The sequence below is a fragment of the Cynoglossus semilaevis genome, chromosome 4 (genome assembly GCF_000523025.1).
Source record: "Cynoglossus semilaevis isolate Cse_v1.0 chromosome 4, Cse_v1.0, whole genome shotgun sequence".
Classification (NCBI taxonomy): Eukaryota; Metazoa; Chordata; class Actinopteri; order Pleuronectiformes; family Cynoglossidae; genus Cynoglossus; species Cynoglossus semilaevis.
In genome coordinates this window covers 11,476,416-11,496,230 of record NC_024310.1, presented here as the reverse complement: position 1 = coordinate 11,496,230, position 19,815 = coordinate 11,476,416, and the positions used below count along the sequence as shown (strand labels likewise).

At 40.2% G+C, this 19,815-nt stretch overlaps 2 protein-coding genes and 1 long non-coding RNA gene across 3 annotated transcripts; 1 reads left to right on the top strand and 2 right to left on the bottom strand.

The window, feature by feature from the left end:
* Window positions 1-6: 6 nt before the first annotated feature.
* egln2 (egl-9 family hypoxia-inducible factor 2) lies at window positions 7-10,537 on the bottom strand. Its single transcript, XM_008309160.3, has 6 exons — window positions 10,243-10,537; window positions 8,042-9,533; window positions 1,755-1,874; window positions 1,502-1,638; window positions 679-746; window positions 7-529 (listed from the first exon to the last, which is right to left on the bottom strand). Exons 2-6 carry the CDS (start codon window positions 9,311-9,313, stop codon window positions 477-479), a joined length of 1,650 nt encoding a protein of 549 aa, XP_008307382.1. The 5' UTR covers window positions 9,314-9,533; window positions 10,243-10,537; the 3' UTR covers window positions 7-476.
* A 496-nt stretch (window positions 10,538-11,033) lies between these two features.
* LOC112486975 (uncharacterized) lies at window positions 11,034-15,089 on the bottom strand. Its single transcript, XR_003049615.1, has 3 exons — window positions 14,951-15,089; window positions 14,030-14,128; window positions 11,034-11,559 (listed from the first exon to the last, which is right to left on the bottom strand). It is a non-coding gene; the product is annotated as an uncharacterized LOC112486975 (long non-coding RNA).
* tmem160 (transmembrane protein 160) lies at window positions 14,975-17,281 on the top strand. The gene is made up of 4 exons (XM_008309159.3): window positions 14,975-15,312; window positions 15,882-15,906; window positions 15,980-16,072; window positions 16,428-17,281. The coding sequence occupies exons 1-4, from the start codon at window positions 15,091-15,093 to the stop codon at window positions 16,733-16,735; spliced, it is 648 nt and encodes a 215-aa protein (XP_008307381.1). The 5' UTR covers window positions 14,975-15,090; the 3' UTR covers window positions 16,736-17,281.
* The last annotated feature ends 2,534 nt before the right edge of the window (window positions 17,282-19,815 follow it).

Below are 19,815 nucleotides of genomic sequence, written 5' to 3'. Positions count from 1 at the left end.
CTGCTTCTAAACCCCTCTATGTCGGTTGATTGATCATTTATGCTTCATGAACTGAGGGATGAAACAGAGCAGAGGAGAAATTATGTTTTCTTGACATATCACAACACCGCTGCTAGGTGACAAGAAAAACCAGAAGAATAATTCAAAAAGTTTGTCTGTTGTTGTGTCTTTTCAGTTAGTTATCTTCACACGGTCAGTTTTTTTTTCTTTCAACAAGACCCCCTGGTTATGACCTCATATTTTCCACGCAGCACAGTCTGTTGTGCTCTGTATCGGCCGTGTCTTTAATCAGCAGCGCCATCACATGGCCAGTGACGTGAATCCGACAGCTGGCAATGCAAGAGTTGCGTGAAGGTTGTGAAGAGATGAGTTTTTTTTAGTGTCTCCCTTTACTATCACCACGTCCATTTTACAGTTTTAAGGAAGGCACGTGACGTTTCCAGAGTGCTCTCCATTGACGTTGCATTAATTATCGTTTATGTGTTGCTGTTTTGACTCACAGGCACTTGAACCCCTTTTTGTCCAGCAGCTGAAGGAAAGACACCCAAAGAGATCTCCGTAAAGCACATGTACTGTATAATCCTTTTTTTTGCACATAAAATATTATGGTAGAATACGTAAAACTTAATTAATATAAAATATCCAATAATAAAGGCATCTTGAAACAAAAGGACTTACCCAATCTGTATTTCTGTTTAGCCTCTTCTCTCTCTTTGGCATCAAAGTACCAGACTGTGATGGCATAGCTGTGAGGAGGAACAGAAGAGGACGTTTATTAAAATCAATTCAACTGAAAAAAAAAATGACATGACACAAAATACATGATAGCAGTGCTTGAAACAAAGGACAGATGCAAATATAGATTATGCCAAACTGTTAATAATAATCAATTATAAATGTTCTAATTAAAAAAAACTGAGATGTTGTGTTTTAAATTCACTTCTAAATTGAATTAAATTATTTTCTGTGAAATTCTCCTTGTGCTAAAAAAGTCTTTATTTATAATTCAGTCGAACACCCGGTTGAATAAAGCAGGTGTCATTTTCTCAGCAGAGTACATTACAACAGAATATACACAGTGTGACAGGTTTTGGTATGTAGACAGCAGAATGAAAAGTTTCTGCAGCTTCTTTTATCTCCTGTGGGGCTGCAATGTTTATTCCTGTCTCCTGTGTCTGAGCTTCTTCAGCACAAGTCCTGCAACTGAACCTTCCTTTCTCACCCCCTCTGACCAATCCCCCACCAGGAAACACATACTTCCTGTCTCCAGCTCCACCTTGCCCCCAGCAATCAGGAGGGAGACTATAAACATATATTTATATGTTTTGTGTGCAGGTACTGTATCTATCAGTCTGTTTATGTACAGACATGCTTCATCAAGGAAACCTTTTAAGTTTAGATTCTACACACTCTGTGTAGTGCTGTGACATCCTGTGAAAAAGTTGCTGACGTATTTGAGTTGTGGCACAGCTTTAGTATGAACAGTAAAAGCCTGACTAACCGAGTAGCGTAGGCTGGCTTCACTTCATGTGGGTTCCTGCGGTCAGACCAGAAGATGAGCAGCCGGTCAAACAGAGGCTCAATGTTGGCGACCACATTTTTGCCCTCGGGGAAAATCTGCAACAAGCCTCCTTGTGTCTACAAAAGAGAATTACACAGAAAAAACAACAGCAGTCTATTAGAGTAGTTCAAAAATAAGTTGAAGTTCCAAAGTGTAGGATTTGTTTTAACTGAACCACTGATGACAAATGTACCTTCACATCCCAGTTCTTGTTCAGATAGTAGATGCAGGTGATGCAGCGTCCATCACCGTTAGGATTGTCAACATGACGAACATACCCTGTCCCATTCCCTGGATAACAGGCAACCATGGCCTGGAAGAAGACAAAAGACAGTGAATGTGAATGTGTCAATGCATAAGCATTTTGGAAGAAGAAAAAAAAACTATTATATTATTATATTAAATAGTCTGCATTAGTCTACATATAGTATTCACTGGATTTCTCATGTCACACTGGGGAAATCTACTAAAAATTAAAGCATTATTTCATTTTAAAAAAATTACAAAATAAATACGGTTTTCGGAAGATGTTGTGTCCTGAATTATAAGCTTTGCAGCTCGGTGTGTTATGATAAAATGATATTGTGTGCTAGTATCCAACATTTGATTTGTACTGAAACTAACATGGTCAGTGGAAAAACACTAAAACGACCAGCCTGACCTTATGTGTGTTTCCTATTGATGGGCGATGCTACTCATTATCTGTTCTTCAGTTCCTGTAAGACCTTGACAATTGCATGGACGTACTCCCTGTTTCTGAGTTACTGTTAGGCCTGATAATCTCACAGGTAGAGATGGTACTGAGGTCAATTGACTCATATTCTGGTACACACACACAAATGTATCCAGCACACTATAAATGTAGCTTATACTCGTAGTTTCGTTAAAGCTTCCAAAACAACCTTTAATGAAAAAGGTGACTGTAGACAAAATTGCCAAAACAGGTTGTGTTTTATCATCTATTTCCCTCTAAATAAGATCCAAGTTGATGTAAAAATCACATTTTGTTATTCGACCTAAACATGACTCACACATTCAGGAAAAGAATTGTTAATGCTAAAAATTGGGAGAAACTTCATCTAACATTTCCCAGACTTTTATTGATGGAAGGTTACTTCTAAAAAAAAGCTGGACCTCGTGATCCTTTTCCCCGACTGCAATGATAAAGAGGGTTGCTAAATCAGTCTCTTTATAAAGAATCCATTGTGATTAATTATCAGTGGAAGGTATTACCAGTGAGCAGATAAGGACTGAGAGGGTTATGTCATATGCAGGAAGAAGCTAATAAAACTTTAATAGAGATATACATCTCACCCTGTGATTTGAGAATCATTATTTAAGTCACTTTATTCACCATCACGTTCATGTTTTCGCCCCACACATGGTAAAGCACCTGTATATTTGCCACATTTTCACCAGCTGTTTGTGAAGTGACACAGCAGTAGCAGCAGACACAAAATACGACGGCATTAAAGTATGTCAGCATTCAGCTTTTGTTCTGCCGTGAAACAATCCGCAGAAACAGTGTTGTTGTATCCATGTTCTAACAATGGCTGTGGTATTTCCTTTTGGTTTACATGTGTGCTTTTGACGCAGTACTGCAGCTGAACGTGATGGTTTCAGAAAAAAAGAAAAACTTCACTGAGCTGTAGCTGTATGATCATGAAAAGAAGGTATAAAGTACATATGACTGCTTACGTTGGATGCCCCTTCAGTGACCACCAAAAGTTCCTGCTAACATGGGTGTAAAAGTATGTAATAACAACATGCAAATTCACGCCTCCAGTGTTTATTCACAATAAACTGTTTTGACAAAATGATTTAGGGAAATAGTAAAAGAAAAAGCTTTTCTTCCTCTTGTTATAAACAAACATGTCTCTGTACTTTTTTTATTTTCCGTCACTGTCTTTTAAAAGGTTTGGCTTCTGTTAAGAACTCAAATTGACTAAATATATGGTAATATTACAAATTATTCTATATTGTAAATTACAAAATTGCACCAGGACATGTGGCTGTCAAACACTGTCAAAAGAAAAATTACCCTGCACATGCAAAAGAATATATACATACATACTTTTACCCTTTTATCTCTTGACCAGGCCAGCTGATCACTTCAGAAACGAAGAAGGTGAAATAAAACCCACAACAGTCAGTTGCAGACAGAGACCGATAAATGAATGAGTGTGAAGCAATAACTACCAGACGGTCTCTGTCACTGACCTGACGTTTGTTGTTCTGCATGATAAGCAAAAGTAATGCTGTCACAGAGTGAGTGCATCAGCTCCGATCAGCTGTTTAACACTCATTCATGACTAGCGGGTTCTGCGCTAGTGCAGTATTGATTCAGCTGTTCCGACACCATCCTTTAAGCTGTGATACAACACTTCAACAGTCTCACAGCTCGGGAAAATACAGAGAGCGCTCACATAGATTTTCAAGACAGATGCACGTCCCCCACGGTGTGTGTAAAGCTTTAAGAAAAGTGACCAGTTGTTATATTCAGGAAGGCTTAGGTCAATAAGTCTTCCTGCTCTTATCCTGGGGATTTCGCAAAAAAGCCAATAAGTGAAGTTGTATTTTATGGCTCAGACACTTTTGTCAGCTTTAATTACCAACCCACGCTCACAGTCAGAGCTCTTTCACCTCTGGACCTTTTTGCTTCAAGCGTTATCTGACTAACAGACAAGCAGTGTTGTAATGAACTCAACAAAACAAATGTGTGTGTAGCTTGATATTTTTATGAGCACTAACACGATTTGAGGGTTTGAAAGTTGGTCTGAATTACTTTTCTATTCCCCTATCACAGCAGTAAGGAGCAGCTGGTGACAACCACAGCTATTTCCACTTGTTCTAAACTGACCCAAACAAACCAATCGGGTCAGAACACCAGCAGTCACTTCCTGTTCAGAATCTTGAATTATTTTTCTTCTGTAAAGCCATCTCTCTATCTGACCAGACCAGGAGGCTGCAACAAGACTTAAAGATGGAGGAGGAGGTTGAGGAAGTTTGATGCTTTATTCTTCCCTACTACAACTTCAGTCTGGTTATCTGATTCAGAACAACTTTAATCTAAATAACAAATGTAGCAATTTCAGCAAAAACAATAATCACTAACTGTTGTGAAATATAAGATACAGCTCAACCCTAGCCTTCAGCATAAACACACACACAAACTCACACTGAGAAATGCAGTGCGTGACACTGCATGTTAATGTTATCTGTCATTTCTGTCATTCTAACTGTTTCATCTGTGCAAAGATCTGTGCCCACAGTAAACTCACTACTAATTGGCAACAACCACTTGTCTGCCAGGCACCAGCATTTACACCCGAAGGCAGCGCCAGGCTGATACCTCAGCCGTCATGGTGACGCAGGCAGACGGGCAGAACGATCTGTTTTAGGACAAGAACGAACACAAACTCCAGCGTGGCTGCGTGCATGTTCTGATAAGATGAATGATGACAAGGAAAAAGTGGAAGAGCAGAAGGATGAGAGGGGCTTGATAAGACCAAACTAACAACAATATGACCGAGGTAGTAGCACATGAACTGTAAGTATGTGCATATGTTTATCATTGTGGGGACATTTATTAGGAGAAACAGAGGAAAGGAAACTGGTTAACAGAAATTAGCAATAGACTGCATGTCTGCAAGGATTAAAACAAAGCAATTTTTATCAGTTGAAAAAGATCAGGATACGTTCCCTCAGAAGACCTATGAAACACAGTTCTCTCTGTTGTGAATCCAGAAATCACACAGGTTTCTCATTTTCAATAGAATTCACACGGAGATAGCAAAACTTTGGGCAACTGTAGTAGAAATACATACGTTTATAAATAATACATTAGAGACTCACTGAATATTCACCAAAAGTGCATTTTCAGTTTTCGAACGATTGACTTTTATCAACGTGGCTTGAAGCAGGATGTACCTTGTTGTGGCAGTCCTACAGAGAACATTTTAAAATCCACGTGATTTAAATGCATTGTGTTTTGATGAGAGAACATACTTAACTTTACAACTTTCCAGCAGGCCAGTCATGGGTACAGATGGCACTACGGAAAGGGGAGACATGACCCCCTCATATTCACAGTGACCCCGACGCAGAAAGCAGTACCGTGTTGGTCAACATTGACACCTTCACCTGTTTCTATAACAGTTATGATCATAATAACAGTATGTTATCACTTAGAGCGATAAGAAATAAGTATATATATATAAAAACAGCTCACTTGTAGTTGTCCGTAAGTGCCACCATGAGTGTCTGTGTTTTTAATCAATAATACTTTGACATTATTTTTTACAGGCACTTACTTGCAAGCAGCCCAGTCATGGGTTGGATATAATCAGACTGAGAAATTATTAAGTAATTTATATAGTTCTAAAAAAACCCGAAAGAAATCATACTGCAGATTTTTACTGATATCACATTTAATAATTTTTGCATTTTACTCCTACACTAATTAAATAAAGATGTGCCAGTCATGGCTTTCATTATGAGTCATCGGTAAATATGAGAATTAGTCAACTTGTAATTATAGTCTTAGCAAATCTCCGGAAAGATACTATAAAGACTGCTTGCAGCCTCGTGACATCTGCGTCACTGTAGTTCACATTTTTACACAATACACTGAATGTTAACATCATAAGGAAGATTATGCCAATCATTAATGAGATTATTATCTCAATAATGAGTCAAACATAAGAATCATCACGTTATTTAAACATAAAGCTAGATAATACATTTTTAATAGTAATGATGTTACCCTACTGAATAGGGCTAAAATGATTTGACTGTGCTGTCTGTGTTGGTACTACAGTGTCTGACTCTGGTCTGCATGGTGGCACTGCCTAGCTTTACGTGGGTAATTTGAGGACACGGTGCTGCTGCAGACATTCTCCTGATGACGAAGCTCCTGCTGCATCAGCCTTCTTTTCTCACCCTAGCAATGCTATTTTCCCCTCCCTCACTCCCTGTCCCCCATTCCCTTACCCCTCACCTCCCATCAACCCTCTCCTATTTATGCAACTTATTCCTCATGTTGTTTTTTTAGATTGTAAGACTTTTCCCAACTAACACCTTGCACCATATCCACAGGATTACTAAAGCTCCTCTTTTGAACTCTCTAATGGCTCCTCCTACAACATCCCACAGGCTGCTGACTAATGTCATAGTCGGGGACCAGAAGCTTAGCCCACTGCTGGAAAAGTATTATTTTGGGCACTGCCAGAGTCTTTTCTTTCACTACCCATCTATTTCATACACAATGCGCAGCTCTAAGCTGTATGGGCCTGTTACCAAGGCAACGGCTGGGAAATATTTTTGTCCAACTAGCAAATGGGGGGCTTATACAACAAAGAAAAAAGGAAATGAAGTGAAATAATGCAGACAGTGATGGAGCAGCAGATCTATGGTAATGTTTGGAAAACACTGTCAAAAAATATGGTTCAGGTGATAATTGTACAAAGACAAAGACGGGAAGGACAAAGAAGACGCAGTGACCTTCTATCATGCTGTGCACACCCCTTGATCTATCATTATGCTGTCTCTCCTCTGGAGAAATATCTGGAATGAACACTCTGTGCTGTGCAGAGCTGAACTTTTCTTAATTGTTTCAAGGGCAAATAAAGGCATCTGCCAACAAAACAGTGCCGTTGGAACCAAGGTTACACTTTTACCCTGGTATCCCTCTTTTTGCTGCAAATGGCAAGAACTATTGCAACTGTGAAACATTCCAAAATTAAACTGAAATTTTATATAAGCGACACTAGAAAAAAAGCAGAGGGTTTCGTAATCTGCAAGGAAATGCAAATATAAAAAGTTGAATTAAAAACAAATGCAGATTTTACCGCAATCGTACAATAATGGTCATGTTATGTTCTTGGTTTATATTATAACTTATTAGAGCTTGGTCTTCGAGTTTCTGTCCAGTTCTGACATGGAAACACTTCAGGCAGCTTGTGTTAAAGATAGCAGAAGCAGACACAAGCAGCTCCTGTTTAAACACTGTCTGAAGCTTACATAGAGAAAAGGGGGCACTTATCAGTGACCTTACTGCATAAAAAAAACACAGTGTCACTGACGTCTCATGTGCATTCAGGAGTGTGGCACATTAACTGTGCTACCTTTTCCTCATGTTACTTTGTATAATTTATTCACTCTACATCAGTTTTAAAAACACATCTGCTAGTAAAGGTGAACTTTAAATTTGATAACTGATTTGATGTTATTTTAACCAACAATCATGACTGGACAAGGACTTTAGGCTTTTGTTTTTTAAAATTGATTTATGTTTTAGAGATGCCCTGAGACTTGGAATTTTGGCCTTAGAACTTACCGAAAATGTTCACTGGTTTACAAATTCAGAAATAAGTCTGTTCTTTCCATACAAGTTACCTCTTGTTATATATAATCTAGGTGATTCATATTTTCCCTCTGCTTTCAAAAAAACTTCTGCTACCAACATGTGCCTTCTCTCACCTTTGTGCGTCCATTGATGACACAGTTGCCTAGCTGTCCGTTGGCTGCACTGTACATGACGGCCTCATCGATGTGAGCCATAAGCATGCCAATGCTCTCACAACCAGGCTCATGGCCCTCCACCCAGGCAATCTGGTCACCACGAATTCTCCCAGATGGAATGCTCTTCTGGCTCACCAGTTGCCCGCCCCGAAATTTTCCACTGTTGTTCAGAGCTTCCACTTCTTCCCGCACTTTGTCACCCAGCCCAGCACCCAAAAAGTAGTCCTTCAGGCAGATACCGTAGTATTTCATACAGGGAATTATGTATTGTCGAGCTATATGTTCTGCTGACAAGCAGGCTTCTGCAGGACCTGGTGTCTTCTGAATACTATTAGACACTACAGTGGATGGTTGGTTAGGGAAAGCTGTAACACCTGAGAAGGCCACCTTACTATATCCGTTCTGTTGTTTAGTATGAGGAGCAGGAGAAATGAAGGGGGACTGAGTAGTGACACTGCGCAAATGATTAGTAGTCTTTTTGCTGCAACCGTTGCTGCCGTTGACATTGAAAGTTAATGTGGTACCCACTTGTGTTACTTTTTGGGTTTCTGAAGATTTAGGGACCGAACTTTCCTCTGCCAACTTTCTCCTCTTTAAGTCCAAGTCTCTGGAAATGAATGCAGAATTTCCAGAACTGACAAACTCCAGTGACTCTGATGCAACATTAGTTTCTGACACTCTTTTCTCTCCAGGCCTGCATTTCTGCTGGTGCACATGTCTGCCCTTCAGATCACCATTGACCCTCTTTATCCACAAAGGGCACTTGTTGTAACCTGTCGAATCCCCGCTCTCCCCATGAAAGGCTCTGCTGGTGATGAGAGGGTATTCAAGGTCACCGTTTATACCCTCTGTTCCCTTTATTTGTGCCGGGTAACCGTCAGGTGTGTGAGCCTGAGCGCTTTCTTGGCTCCCCTCAATGGTGGCAGATGGGGACACCACCCCGCCGTTGTAAGGAGGGACGCCGGTCTTCGACTGTTTCGTCGGTGTGGTGATTCCGGGTGAGTGGTTCTGAGAGGACAAACCTGCGAGGAGCTCAGCGGCTGTCGGGCTCCCGACCGGCGAAGCACAAATGCCGTTCAGCCCCATGTCCGCCCTGTACGTGCGCTGAACTTCAGTGGGTCTACGGGGCAGCTGCTCTCCGCTGGTCCTTCCTTCTTGTGAAGGCAAAGTAGCAACGGATTCCTGGGATGAGTTCGGGCTCAAAAGGTCCGTGCGTCCCAGGATCTCCATTTCATCTCGTCATCTGCTGGATGCGCACGTAGCTCACGTCCTCGCCTCATTTTCTAGCTTTCTCTGATGGGGAGCTGAGCTGCCACATGCGCACAGACCAGAGGAAGTTTCATGTCCAAAAACTCAGTCTTTACCTCACCCCTCCACTGTCATTTAATACTGTCGCTCTCTGTGTTTACGTGTACCTCTTCAAAACACATCTTGACGTTGTGTAGAATATCTGCAGAGAGTAAGACGATACACTTTTAGGCCTATTTATAGCACAGAGAAACCATTTGTCACGGTGGACTTAGAGTTAAATATAACAGCAAGAGAAACACGAATTTTACCTGTATGGTTGATTTTTAAATAAAAACAAAAAGAAAGGCACTACACGTTTCGTTTTTGTTACCATATTATTAAAAAAATAATATACATTAAAATGTATGCAACACTGTAGGAATGTATTAACCATCAGTGATAAATACGAACTGTTTGACTACCGTTAAATTAAAATGAAAACCTTATTTATTTAAACTACAAATGCTACCGCTATTAAAAAGTTAATTGCTAAAAATGAAGAAACTTGCTTAAAACGCCTTCACTTTTCCTGACAGGTTGGAAACATTTGAATAAACTAAACACAAACACAACAACGATGTAAAAATGTTCATTTAGAAAGCCTAAACGAAATAAAAATGTAAACACTTATTAATACAATATTTGTACTGAATTTAAACGTCAGTTGTGGATTTTTAACCGTTAATGTCTATCGCTTACAGGACCTTTCATTCAAAGATTAAGCATTGAACGTTTACATTTATCTATGTAGTTCAAATGCGAACGTTTAAATGTTTAAGTACATTTGTTATGTTGCTGTATATGATTAAAATTTAAAAACGAAAACAAAATAAAAGCATATCCTGTGGACCATACAGTGTAACGCTTACCTTACACAGAGAACAAAATCCTCAGTGAGCGTACGTGACAGGCTGAGAGTACGCATGTTATTTCCGGGATGGTCCGGCCCGGTCCTTTCCAGTATTAGTATCGGTTATAAATAATAAAAACAAACATGGCAGCGACGCCGACCCAACACCTTAAATCTCCGCACGAGTGACACCGAGAGATGAGGACGAAAGGGGATCCTAGAAAGCCACACGAGGTACCCTCAATCACAGAGAGAGATGGACTGTTTTCCGTTGTGTCGATGAGACTCCCCCTCCTTCTTCCCGCGCTCCTCCCTCTTCTCCCTCCTCCCCCTGCTCTTTCTTGTTCGGTCTCAACTCTACGGTCGTGCGAACGTTCCATGTGATCACTACTAATGACCCAGTAACGCAAGCGCCATGTTTACGGTTTAGACGTACAACTGAGGACACGGAGATTCAATACACTAAGAACAACAAAGTCAAAGTCAGCTTTATTGTCAATTTCTTCATATGTACTAGACATTCATAGGAATCGAAATTTCGTTTCGCACTTTCCAATGCATAGACAAGACAGGGCAAAACATTAAAGTGCAAAACTAAACCCTAGTATTTACCAGATTTAGATTATACCATTATGTTACATATCAAACACAACATTCACATTTTAATTTGCATTCATGAATTAATGTTTGTTAACTTCAGGACCTATATAAACTTACAGCTTTACAGCTTTATTAAGAAAATATATTTAAAAACAACCGTCTTGGACCAATGGCCACAAATAATAATAATAATAATAATAATAATAATAATAGGTAAGTCTTCTTGCACGGAGGCTGGAACATTTGAAGGCATATCGGAAAAACATTGCTGGCTCTAATGGAACTTCATTTTCATGGGTCTGCAATATTTTTTAAATGTGTTAGCCACATTGTTTAATCATCCCTATTTTATTTTTTCAATCGCCCCAGGAAGCTGTACACACCCACCTCTTGGTCACAGTCCGAATTAATGTGCCAAGTAATGTGAAATGATGACGTCAAACATAATCTGGCCTCGTCATAAAACCTTATATTGATTCTCTTTTCTTCCCGAAGGGCACAGTTCTGTCCGTCATTGTAGCCAATTCATTAGCACCTAGGAATGAACTAATGCTGTTGCACAGGAAGCTGGATTAGTGACTCATCCAGAAGGATTAAGCAGACCAGGCAATGACGGTAGGCTGAGAGGCCATATTAACTCTGTGGGTTCCATTGCAGCCACACCTTAGCCTACAGATGTAACTGTGAAATGCTGAGGCCACTCAATATGGGCTGGTACCAATTCAAGTATGCAAACCTAAACACAATGGGGGATTTGTTAGTGTGATGACAACAATAATCACAGTGATGTTTTTGAACAAACGCTGCACAACTATACATTTATATACAAATGGTTATTTAAGAAAACGTGGTTAGTGGATTTACAGATGTAGATTCTTTTTTGAAACTGAAACAGGTTATTAGAACAGAAAAAAACAATGTTAGAGACTATAAACATGACATGATTGTTGGTTCCCAACATGCAGGTCCAATTTTTTCAGAAACATATGTAAATATTCAGCCATTGCTTTACTAAAAAATGAATTGACAACGTGAATTGAGTGAGAGGGAGTTTTTAGCACAGTTGAAAACACCTTGTGGATACTTTCTACTAAAGTAATTCAGTGTTAATCTGATGTGAAGGCTACATTGGCTATGTTGTCTTGAAAATATTTCCTGTTAGTGGAGTTCATGTCCTTGTAAATGACATGACATATGCCCACATATTGACAATAACAAAGCTGAAATAAGTATAGTCAAAAATCAGTTTATGATGATAAAACAATCTTTCAGTGGGAAGTATTTATCAGTAATCTAATCTTTGACTTGCAGAGTATGTGGTAACGTAGAAGGGTGAGTAATGTGACCAGAAGGTTTTGTTTGACTCTGAGTCGAGCTTTCCACCACGACACAGTTGGCCAAAGGTTCACCGTGCTCAGGATGTAGGAAAAAGGAAGCCTTTGACCCTGACTATCAATAATGAGTTCATTCTCAGGTCGGACAGTCTTTGTTTTGAGTAAAAACTGACTAGGATTATTATGGTGTTTCCAGGTTTGCCAGTACCAAGGAAACCAGAATTCAGTTATCATACCGTATGACTAACGCTGTTGTTTTCGCAACACTGAAAGATGACAGGTGATTCACAATTTGGCTTTGATGGTAGGAACAATCATGGGCCAACTTCCCACTTTCAGTCTGAGCAGTACTGACAATGAACTTAACATTGACATCAAAAAGGTTGCCCTATCAGGATACACGAAAAATAATACTCCAGGAAACAAACACATTCAAACACCTGCGTGAGGGAATTAAGCCAGCAGCTTCTTATCCGGCCTCCTGTAATGCGTCTGCATCAAAATGTTGGCACTACTTTGAAACTCGGCAACACAAAAGCACACCTGTATGCACGTAAATTATTTAATGCCATTTATATTTTTTACAATTGTGCGTACATGATAGACAAAACCGTTGCAATCAGTCGTTTCCTGTGTATTTAGAAATGTCACTAGATCATTTATTAGCTGACCAGCTGACACATGGGTTTAACACTTGTTTGTCCCAGCGTCTGAAAAACAATTTAATCATTGCCAAGGTCATTACTCCCACCACAGCTGGCAGGAATCCCTTTACTGAGTAACTGGTCTAGTGCAGCTCTGCACGTATGCACATCTCCTCCTCCTCCTCTTCCTTCTACTCCACCCCCTCTCTCACTCTACTCACTGTCCTTCTATCGTTACTTTCGATGCGCCACGAGAGTCATGCAAAGAGAAAAACTGCGCCTCAAAAAATTGTTTTAACCTATAGGATGTATTTTACTGATCAATAAAACATGTTAAAAACAACACGTTGTATTTTTGCATGTATGTTTTATGAAGATGCCAATGTAAACAACATACATGGCCTCAGTGCGCAGTGGAAAGGATTTGAGTCAGACGACAGATGAAACTGCAGAAAGGAGCTTAGATGTCACAGGCATATTTGACACTATTTAAAATTCATGAATAAGTGTAGCTTCTCTGTGTGTCAGATATATACGGCACTAACTGCACCAACCTGCATACCTGTTGTCCAAGAACTAACCCACAAAGGTTTACTTTTTCACATAATTAATGCAAAGTCTGTGTGTGAGCGCCACTGAGATCTGCACAAGGTGCAACATGTTTGTCAAGCACAGCTGAGACAAAGGAGTACAGTTATTAGTTTGCGAAAACAGTAAAGGCTGTGTGAATCTGAGAATGTGTCTCTTTAAAATAGACAAGAGAAACAACACATTTTTGTCTTGTTTTGGCAATTTTGTCTAGAGAATAAACAAAAAAGGAATGGTCTTACAGAAAGCAACCCAAAAACTTGTCTGTACGAGAGCGCCCGTTTGCAAGCTAGAGTGAGTGAGGACCAGTTGACCTCAGAACCATCTCCACCTCTGTCATTATCTGGCCTAACAGAAACTCAGAAACAAGGAGTATGACCATACAGTTGTCAAGGTCTTACAGGAACCAGAGAACAGATAATGAGTAGATTTCCCATCAATGGCAAGCACACATAAGGTCAGGCTGGTCGTTTCAGTGATTTTCCACTCTTCCTTTTTCACTCATGTTGTAAATGGAAGGCATTAAATCCAGGGGACACTTTTTGTTTTATTTAGCAATATACTCACTGACTAGGCAACTGGATTTTCTTTTAAAATAAAAATGCCTATAGTGGAGTGCAACAGAAACCTGGAGAAATACCTGCAATAACACCATTGGTTCTTTAAACACAACACTGACGTGACGTCCGGTAGGGGGTGGGCCAGATCAGCCTGGGCTTCATGTTAGTCTGGATATTTGCTGGAATAAAAGTAAAGAGGAATGAGAAATTAAAGGAGGGTGGATAATGGAATGGAATCATTACTTAATTCTTGTTTACATATGGAACCCGCGGCAAACATAACAATAGGTGGCTTCATGTGTGATTACATGTACTATTTGGTCCTTACAAGGTTGGAGGTGTGTATGTGTACACAAACAAAACTTTTGGCATGCAACAATTAAAGGACATCTTACTTACGTCAAAAAGACTTGAAGAATACAAAATACACTAAATTATAAACTTATACAAAGACTGAGTGTGTGTTTATGATGGAGGAACCTGACTGTGGTCTTCTCATTGTAGACATCCTCTTCCTGTAGGTCCTTTGTCTTATTTAAGCCTTCTGAAGAGGACTGAGAAGACCACGCCTGTCACCTTGTTGTGTACAATTATAGAGAGCTGCGTGAGGTCAAAGGGTGCTTCATATGTGTGTGTTTGCGTAAAGACAAACCGCAACGCGTGATTGGGGTATATTTTGAAATACGTAATTTACATTCATCACTGAACATGCCTAATAATACACAATATACCTCCCCTTTGTCTTTATAGTGCGCCTTATAAAATTATTATGAACCTGTTTTTAACTCGCAACAGTCCTCTGCTGCCATCTTGTGGGTCTTGTTTATAATTGCATTTTAGTTGTTCTTAATTCGGGTATTTAACAGCGACAACCAACGTCTAATTGTAAACAACCAAATTGTACCAGATGTGGTCAACAATTGTGTTTTGTGATTGTTATTTAATGCAATAGCGTTTGAAGCTATCGGTGGCGGTGAGGTGCTGCTGTTTTCAGTACCTACCGTTTCTTGTATAGTCGCTTCCGGGTTGTTTTTGATGACGTGAAAGTTCAGAGGTTACGCAGAGGTTGTGTTTTGTTTTTGCTCCATTAGAAACTACAGGTGGACTAAAGGTACAAACTTCAGCCTGACACAGTGATGTGATGGCCTTTCTGACTCTTTTTGTGAGAAGACAGCTACCCCAGACCTTTTCTCACTTTGCCCGGGTGGTGAAGCTGATCCGGCCGCCCTTCTGCGGAGCCTCCCTGCGGAAGCTGCACGGCCCCGTCCGGCTGCGGCAAAAGGAGAAGGGACAGTGGGGCAAGAACCGAGATCCGGAGCCGCAACGGCACCAATACACAGACCTGGAAAAGGCGGACGCGTTGGTACGGTTCATTCTGAAAGACATACATACATTTATATTTAACAATAATAAAATCAAAATATGCACTATCGCATCGCAGCCTGACTTCTCCCCAGATTCACTCCACCCAACAGTTTCCATCATGATAATCATCACTTGATTGACTGAATCTTGACCTGTAGAGTCAAATTAGCTGAAACTGCTTCTCGGAAAGAAATGATAGTACTGTTACCTTTCATTATTAGAAAAACAATTTAGTTAGTACGTTGTTGTTGGTGGTGTACAGTTCCACTCAACAGTAGTCATTGTTATTAGTAGTATTTAATAATCTTTTTTTCATAATAATCACTTGCTTTCTGTCATATATAACAAATTCTTGTGAGGAAAAAGTCTGTATTTGAGTTAGAGGATTCAATTCATACAAAATTATAAGCTGAACCAGGACAAAACTGTGATGACATTTCCTGACGTATGAATAAAATTCTTTGTTTGTACAAAGTATTGTTTTAATTATGGTTGCCATTTAACGCATGATAATCATCTGTGTTGATTCAATTATGCTAAAATATTTATTTTATGTTTTTTTCTTAGTTGCTGAGGAAATCATATGAAACAGGTAAGTGTAAATGATACATAAAGTCAACTGACTATATATATATATATATATATATTTCTGGCTTGATTTTCAGGATTTCTCTCATGGCTCAAGAATGGGCTGTTGGCAAATGGGATTGGAGTGGTGGCTTTTAACCAGAGTGATGATGGAAGACAAGCCGGATGCGGTAAAGAATTCATTCACTTTGTATTTTCTGCAGAAGTGATGAACTGTGTGAAACAGTTATTAATATTAATATTTTTAATGTCATCCAGGCCATGTAAAGGAGTGTAGATACTTTACCTGTCATCCAGAAGATGATTGATTGAAATCAGGCTTATATTAAATTCATATTAAGTTAAAGTTTAAGAAAGTACAGTTGAATCAATTTGTTTATATTTTAAAACTCTTGAAGGAGACTGCTAACTTTTCTGGATCCTTAATGTATAACTCATGAAAATGATAAATTAATTCATGTTCCACCATTTGAATGTTATATAATAAACTGAATACCAAACCTGTTTCAATCCATCTTTCCCCAGTCTTCCTTTTCCTGGGCTACATTTGCATGGTGACTGGCAGCGTGTCTTACATCGGAAACCTCTTCGCCTTGCGGAAGATGATGATGCTGTCACTGCCGACCCTGCTGCTTCAGGGTGCTTTGGTGCTCACCATTGCCTTCTCCTGGGTGTGGGCGGTGTCTCTGTACACTACACATGTAATGGTGATCATCCCAGGCCTAGAGGAGTCCGACAATTGCGAAGTGTGCAGCGAGAGGCGAGCCATCCTGGAGAACAGTGGCTCCGACAACAGTGAGGACGATGACGGCAAGAGCTCGGAGAAGAAGTGACTTTTGTTTGTCCACACCAGACCGCGATGAAAGTTCTTAAATGCCCTATCTCTCTGTGTCGAGGTCACCTGCACCCAGACCTTAAGTGAGGTTCCACCTGGAAGTGGATAAAAAAACCCACAAATTTGTTTTTAATTTTCCACCACACAAATTGACATTTCTCTTCAATCCTGGGAAGTTTATGAAAATGTATACCTTATTTATGCACACGGGTTGTAGTTTTAGCCATGAGATGCTATGAATTAGGTGAGTGCTGGTGAAGTCATACTGTGAAAACCCACACAAAGACACACATACAGGGACAATAAATCAAGTGAAACACAAACAAGGAAAGAACACAAATCACTGGGAGGACATTTAAACTCCACGAGGACGAACCTCAGTCTAAACAACAGGGAACATCTTCATCAGGGAACTTCTTTTCTGGTAATCCCAACTGCACTATTGGGAAATCTCTTGTGTTCTTAAGTCTACGTTAGTCATTAAAGAAAAGGTGCTTAATCTGTCGCTGTACAGTTCCATCAGTGATTAAAAGTATCTGACCAAGTCTGTCTCATCTTTTAAATTTTTTTTTTTTTTACATATTCTTCTGTCATTATTTAAATACTTGTTCAACAATACATTCCTTAGTGTGGCCCAGCAGGTGGAGCAGGTCGTCCTCCGAGGTCAGGGGTTGATCCCAGGCTTCCTTACAGCACCACGGTTTTCACTCCTCAAATAAAAACCCAAGGTCAAAATACATCTGAAATAAGACAAAATATGTGTAGATTATTGTTTGTAGCCTCACCTGAAAATCAGTGAAGCATCAGCAGACATTAATTAAAATCAGTTAGCTAAAATGTTATATTATTGTTACTGGATCGTTTCCAAAAAAAAAAAGTAGTGATGCTGGTTTTTTTTTTTATATAATTTTGTTTTGAAAAGTGCTTTGAACTTAATTAATATTCTTGCCCAGAGGCAGCTATGCTAATGACCATACGGCATATTTGGATTTTCAGATTTTCTTCATACAGTTTACTGTCATATTAAACAGAAAATTATGCAAGGATGGCAGTAGAATTTCACAGGTTTGGAATCTCATCTTCATTGGTTCTCATTTTGTGCTGTCCTTTTTTTACTTCACTCAGTGTTGAACCAATTGTAGTTCACATGGGATGAACAGTTAAAGGGCCACATGCTTTACTGTGTTACAGCTTTATTTATACACACTCACCTGCCTTTTTTAAATATCAAGTACTGAAGACAAGTATAGTGACCCAATCAATTCTAATGATCTTTTCTGAATTCAAGATTTTGTCTGAAAATATACAAATAATTTGTTTGTCTATGCAACACTCACACGCAGGTCAATTAAACACCTTTCCACCAGGTGGCATCAGACAGTTCTTTAAACTAAATAAATGTCTCAAAGTTGTTGAAGAACTAGAGTCTTCCTTCAATTCCTGCAAATATATCGTAGTTGTGTTCAACTAAAGAGGCCTAGGTTTTAAACTGAGTTTGTGAATTATTTGTTTGAATTATGACGTATTATATTTCACCACACATTTTATTAGGTGGTGTGGGAGTTTCTTTGGTAATAAATATGCCGTGGCTCAAAAAGGTTGGAAAACACTGAACTAGGACGTGCTTCTAACTCTAAGATTTGTTTTAAATACTACAAAAAGTTCGGATGGACACAACATTGAAGTATAAATCTGACGAAAACTGTAGAAACAATTCATTCCAGATTAAGGTTTCTTTTTGAAGTCATTCCAAGTCTCTACATGGGAGACTCCTACATAGCTGGTGAGTCAGGCCAAGGTTGTCACATGTACATTTAAATTGTATTTTTTGTTGTTTTTAAGCTTGATAAAGCTGATCAATTCTCAGATTAGAGCTCAGAAAATACCCTCGGAGTCTCCGTGCTAATTACAGGTGTCTGTTGGGTATTGCTTTCTCAAACCCAAAAACTTGAAACTCTCTGCCAAATCCTGGGTATGCAGGGGGAAAAAATCCTTCTTGAGAAAATAATCAGCTTAAGCAGAGGCCTCTTACTTGAGCCTGATGCCTGAGGAAACATTCTCATATTTATAAGGATTAATCAAACAGTAACACAGACGTGCTGTCAGAGTCAGACGCTCTCCCCGCAGAAGGAGTCAAACGATGTACAAAGTGTTCACACACACATGCTGTACATGCATAATGTTTATAATGAGCTATGCTCCCTGCAAGTGTGTGAGGATATGAGCTGACCAGAGCAGTGTGTGAAGGTGTGTGTGTGTGTGTGTTGGTGATGGTAGGAGGCTTTGTCTGTGATAAGTATCAGTGACTGGGTCAGGGCGAAGGTCTGTGATATCTCCCAGCCATCGACACACTGCGTTGCTGTTGAGACTCACCTCAGAGTCACCCTCTCCTCCTCTCCTCCTGTCTACCCTCTCTACACCCTCTCCCTCCTCTCCTCCTCCTCCTCCCATCTAGCCGATTCCCCGGGCGTTTCAGTGCAGTTGTGTTTTCACATGCAGGGTGTGTCTGGACGGATGCTGCAGTGTGTCCACCACCCCAGCTCCGTCTCCTCCTTCTCCCTCCTAACCTCCCTGCCTCAGATCCTCCACCCTTTTTCGCCCTCAAATCTTTTTTCTTTCTGGTCCCCCCCCCCACGTCCGCTTCTCCTCCCCTCTCGTCTCTCCTCCCTGGCTGCATTTGACTGCACAGGTCTGTTTGGCATGCAGGAGGCTCCTGAGGCCTGGCGCGTCTAAAGGGCAGGGCGCCCAGAGGCAGGAGACGCACCCTCACTGACAAACACCATATTCCCCAGACCCTGCAGCTTGGAAATCACAACACCAGACACGACTCCAGCACCAAGTCTGGCCTCATACATCTCCAAACCTCAAACCCTCACTCCTGCGCTCTCATCCCAGGGACTACAGGAGCCGTAACCTCTGCTTATTTTTGCGGCACAGATTTGCTCAGCTGCTCTCAGGTGTTAAATGCCACATGTATGGATCAAAGGATCTGCTTTGAGAACTACATCAAGTTTGGTTTGGCCTTCTCCTGACAGGGTGGGGACAGAGGTGATTCCTGGGACACAGCGACGAAGATGG